Here is a 5391-nt window from a genome sequence, read left to right as displayed (position 1 = left end):
ACACAGGGACCTGCCACGACAGTGTTTGCTTCCTCCTGTAACCTTGGCATTACTCTCAGACACTCTCCGTCACCTCGGGCCAAAGGCAGGCTTTGGGAGTCAGTGAGTCAGTCAGAAGCAAACATGACACTTGGACCAGTGGGCAAGGGAGGGCCAGGCCTGCTGAGAAGTTGCAGGTGGAAAGGGCCCCAGGACTCAGCCCCAGTGTGGCAGGCAGACCTCAGGGCTCGCCTAGCTCCTTGGTCAGGGTAGGCTCCACACTTTGCTGTCCCTGGGTCCTGAAGGGCTCCTGAAATCACCTCCACTGCCAGCCACACCCATCCAGCAAAGGCCCCGGCCCATGAGAGAAGCCCACTTGCCACAGTGTCACTCCATACGTAGGTGTGCCGGAGAGATTAATGTTAACATTCCGGGGTACCACAATGTGGTGGTTTAGAGAGGACTTAGCTGGGATGTCTGTAGTTCTTCCAACTGGCTCACAGAAGCCCAGAGAGGGCAGCCCCAGGGAGAGGCTAAGCCAGGACCTCTGCAGGGCGGGGTCCGGGCCACTGGGTCTACGCCAGGGGTGTGAGGACAGGAATGAGCTTCCAGAGGAAGTTTGCCCAATGTTACCCCCTCCTCAGATGTGACAAGGACAAGCCGTTGCCTGGCTGTGTGGACTCCAGGACGCTCCCTGGAGCGGAGAAGCAGCCCGCACCTGCCCAGTCCCGCCAGCCGGCACAGGGATGCTGCCCACCGTGCTTGTGCTTGCTGGCCGTGCTGGCCTCCAGCTCGCTGGCGTGCAGCTGTCGTTCGGCCAGGTTCGTGAGGCCGATGCAGATGGGGGTCAAGGCTTCCGTGTAATCCGTCTCCATGATGTAGCACAGGAGCCCCACCCAGAACTCCTGGAAGGTGGGGAGGCAGGATGAGCTGGGGTGTCCCATGGCCATGCGAGACCCCACAGTGTGGGCCTCACCTCAGACCTCCAGGACCACACTCACCCATCCCCGCCGCTGACAGCCTCCACCCTAACTGGCTCTGCTGCCAACCCCGGTCTTTGTCAGGGCCATCTATGTGGCACCCACCCGATATAGCCGAGGGAGTCAGCAGTGATCACTCTGTTTCTCATGATTTCTGCTATTAAGATAACAGAAATCGGACAGGGGCCTATGGACACGCTTAATGTCCATAAAGATATGTATCCTCCTTGAGCGGTCATGGTAAAGTTTTCCTGTCTTATTGCTATGTCACTGTGTGCTGCTATTGAAACTGCACACATTCGTTTCCCCTGAAGCCCGTGAGCTCCTTGGGGTCATACCGAGCCCTCTGGTGTACTGTCTCACGTCCTTCTCATTGTAGGAACTAACCGAATATTTATGGAATTAAACCACTAACATCGTTTCTTTACACACAGACACACACATCAGGACTGAAGGGGCTCTAAGGGAACAAACGCACTTCGGGCAACTAATCGACTGATACGTCTTAAGGCCTAGTGTGTGCCAGGCTGTGCGCTCGCATCTGGGGGCTCTGGTTCCCCATCGAGGAACTGGGTCTTGAAGGATGAGAGCTCAGGCGCTTGGAAGATCAGGGCCCCACGCACCCCAGGCAGAGGAAATGGCAGGAGCGACGGTGCAGAGTTCGGGACACGCGCAAGCCCCGCCAGCCGGGGCAGTGCAGCTGCAGCATGCCAGCCCGTGGGTGGCTGGGTGGGGCGCACTCACGTTGGTCATGCCACTGACAGAGGAGGTTATGATCCTCACAGTGTCCATGGTGACCTTGTGGACCATCTTCTCCTCCAGGTCCCTCTGATAGAAGCTTTCTCGGCGATTTGTCTGGAATGCAGAACCGAGGGTTCCCCACTCGTGGGCTGGCAAGAGGCTTGCCACGGTCTTGGGCGTGGTCTCCTCACCCCCATCGGGCTTGATGCCCAGAGACTCCGGGGTGCTCAGAACTTTGCAAGTGTCTCCATATTTTCTAGACCCCTGCCTGTGCGGCTCGCCCACCCTTCCCCGCAGTTTCCCGTGCGTTAAGTGCTTGTGTCACAAGCGTACGTGCATGCCGGTTCCGGCTCAGGTGCACTCTTTCTCCAGTGCTTTGCAAACCGGTTCCGAAGTCCGTCTACTCCACGTCAGGACACTCACCAGTTTGTAGGTAGATAGTGTCAGCTGCACGGACACGTACTTCAAGCCCCAGCCTTTGATCTTGTCCTGGAAGCCAGACAGAGCCAGCTGGCCGATGATGCGGAGAATAGCCATCCTCACCTGAGGGGACAGGGTGGCGGACACGCTGGGACTTGGGGTGGGCTCCTGGGCGAGAGGCTTGGCATCTAACACCCAATCCTGAGACATGAGATTTCCGGAACTGGGGGTGCTCTGGGCTGGAAGAGGCCTCAGGGGCCACCTGGCTATTGCCCACTGTGTCCTCCACTCCGTGTCTCATCCAGAGGGTCCCACTCTGCAGCGTGCTCACCCTGGGGCCTCATCTGAGCCATTCAGAGACACGGCGTGCACCCCTATTACTCAGAGGACGGCCAGACTCTTCTCCTGGGTGCTCTCCGCGGGGACAGCACGGGACAAAGCTATTCCCCACTCCCTTCGCAGCTTCCAGGTACTGAAGACGGCTCCGTCTAAACCTCAAGCCCAAGCCCTCATTCCCTCCCTGCTTCGTGCAGACACTCCCGCTCCAGTCCTCCCCCACTGGGGGACGTGTAGCAGCCCCAGGGTCCTCAGCCATAACCGAGGCTATGTTCAGAGCTGGCCGGTGGCTGCAGGGGAGACTTTATTTGGAAGGTGGAGGTGTATTCCTCAGCTGCTTCGTCCACGCATGATAAGGATCTTTACAAAAGCCCTGGGGAGCGGAGCGGCTCTGGCCGAAGCTGGATGGGCTAGGCCGGTCCTTTGTCCAGGGTGCTGTCTGCGACCCTTCGCTGGAACGCTTGGTAAGAGTGAGAGTGAGCGTGGGCACGGCGTCCTGGGGCCTCGCTCTCCTCCAGCCCTGCTCAGTGGTGGCGGGAAGCTGGCTTTTCCAACAAGAGGCGCTATGTGAGGAGGCCAGCCTCCAGCCACACAGCTGGAGAGGAGCGAATGCCACTCCGATGCTAGGCCACCTGCCGGCTTCCCTCTGCTTCGCTGGCAGGGGACCCGGAGAGCCATTCCCCGCGGGGCCGCCGCCCTGTTACCTTGGAGCGGGTGTCTGACAGGGTGTTCTTGACGACCCGGATGGCCAGGTAGATGGTCCTGGCAGTCATTCTGGGCTCTGAAAGAAGAAAACCCGCCTGGAGGGCCGCCAGCCTTGGGGCTGGTCTCTGATAGGATGCCCGGAACTGCTGGCCTCCAAGTACGCCTTCCTCGGGGAGCCAGGCGTCGTGTGGCTTCTCCACGTCACAGGCCCCTGGGAGCCCCTGACTCAGCGGCACCCATTGGGGGCACTTCCCTCCGAAGCCTCACTGCTCTCCCCACACCCGCCCCACCCGGGCCCTGCCTAGGGGGCGATGTGTTTACAGCGTCGCTCCCCCGGCCTCGGCTCCCTGTGTCCATTTTGGACCCAGCTGGACTCTCCTTGAAAAGTGGGGTCTCCACCTAAAAGCTCATTAGTCCCCTCAGCTGGACACACTAGGCACACAGAGGCTGCAAAGCACAGCTGTAGAGAGCCTTGGCTCCAGTACCCAGCTGCCTGGCTTCCAAGCCTGGCCCTGTCCCATCCCAGCTGTGAGACCTCGGGCGAATTACTTAGCCTCTCTGTGCCTCAGTTTCCTTACCTGTAAAATGTGGGTAATTATAGTACCTCCCTCACAGAGCTGCTGTGAGCAGCAACGGGCCAACACAGAGCCTGGCACATAAGACGTGCTGCTGCTGTGTTTGCTGCTTGTAGAACCCATAACAGCACCACCACTTAAAGGAGGAGGAAGGTTAAGGGAGGCGAGAAAGCGCCACCACGAGAAGGTTCTGGAGAGATCCAGTACGAATAGAATTAGAGTTAGGTTCTCAGGCTGACGCCACGCGCGAGGCCGGAAGTCACCGGAAGTCAACACTGGTGGACGAAAAAGAGGAAACGAGGGCGGAATAGAGGTTGACAGGCAGTCAGGCACCACAGGGGACGTTGCTTTGCTTCTCAATATAAAAACAGTATACGGGCATTGCAAACTTAAAACAAAAGACAGCCTCTCCCAATGGCTGAGGCGTGTCCTTCTAAACCCACGTATGCACAAATAAACATACAGGTTTCTTTCAAATAGCAAGGTCATGCTATATATACTGTCCCCTACGGTATTGTTACACTCAACAGAAGGCAGCTTTTTCATGAAAAAGTATAGGTTGACTACTCCCTTAATGGTCATATGATATTTGACTATGTGGATATATTATCATTTATTCCACAAATTCCCGATAGAAAAATATTCAGATCGTTTCTAATGTTTTTGCTTTAATGCGCGATGCTATAAATGAACACGTTTGTCCAATTACCTTTCGGCAATTATTTCTTTCGGACAATTGACAAAAAGTTGGATTGTCGAGACCAGGTTGTGGTCGCTGTGTACTTGAGCATCTAGAATTCCTTATGAATTTACAGCCCTGTTAACGAAGTACAAGCAGCTGGTCTCTCGTTATTCTAGACAGAGGATTGGCAAAGTGTAACCCACAGGCCAAACCCAATCCGAAGCCCGTTTTTGTAAAGTTTACAGCCATGTTCTACAACGTGTGACCACCTTTGCTCTACAGTGGCAGAGTGAGCGATTGCTCCATTGAGCCTGTGGCCTGCAAAACTGAAAATACTTTTTTGTTTGTTTTTTTAACAGAAAAATGGCTAGGCAAATTCTAGCCAGTATCATCTCTGCCCGTTAATAGGTCAAAAGGGTCTCATTGTTGCTTAAATTTACATTTATTTAAGTTAGGGGTTTACTGTCAAGAGAAGGTCCTTCATATACAGTTGCCCAGTCTGGGCATTGCACAAGGGCACCCAGTTGAAGGGCTAAACAGAAGCCACCCATGCGCTGCATGCTCCCAGCAGGGGGTGCCTTGATCAAAGGGTGCTGTTTGAGCTCCTGCCTTGGATGGGGACAGAATCTCCCTTTTGGTATCAAGGCCAGGTTTCAAGTTCCGGCTTAGGATTTAGAATCAGAGGTTTAGACTAAGGTTGGGCATTGGGTCAACGAGGCTTTGAGGCTGTGCCTACATGACATAACAGGCTTTCTATTCACCTTGGATTTAGCTTTGGAGGTTAGTACTAGGATTCAGGTTAACAGCTTCAAGGTCAGACTCAGGTGGAAGCTGGGACTCCCGGTTCAAGGAGAGAGTTGGGGGTGGGAAGGGTGGGTCACAGCGCTGGTTAGGTTCGAGGATGGAAAATGCGAAGCAGCAGAGAGCCGGGGCTCCGTGGCCCACCCAGGAGTGGCTCGGGAGGGGGGAATGA

At 55.6% G+C, this 5391-nt stretch overlaps 1 protein-coding gene across 1 annotated transcript in view; it reads right to left on the bottom strand.

Annotated features, from left to right (window-relative positions):
* MROH2A (maestro heat like repeat family member 2A) overlaps positions 1 to 5391 on the bottom strand; it is a 41566-nt gene that overhangs the window by 25613 nt on the left and 10562 nt on the right. The window contains exons 6-9 of the mRNA XM_006909920.2: positions 3161 to 3237; positions 2124 to 2243; positions 1704 to 1814; positions 737 to 884 (exon numbers count right to left, since the gene is read on the bottom strand). Coding sequence (XP_006909982.1) covers positions 737 to 884; positions 1704 to 1814; positions 2124 to 2243; positions 3161 to 3237 — 456 coding nt within the window. The remainder of the gene's footprint in view (positions 1 to 736; positions 885 to 1703; positions 1815 to 2123; positions 2244 to 3160; positions 3238 to 5391) is intronic.

Source organism: Pteropus alecto, unplaced genomic scaffold (genome assembly GCF_000325575.1).
Source record: "Pteropus alecto unplaced genomic scaffold, ASM32557v1 scaffold143, whole genome shotgun sequence".
Lineage (NCBI taxonomy): Eukaryota > Metazoa > Chordata > Mammalia > Chiroptera > Pteropodidae > Pteropus > Pteropus alecto.
This window is presented reverse-complemented; position numbering and strand designations above follow the sequence as displayed.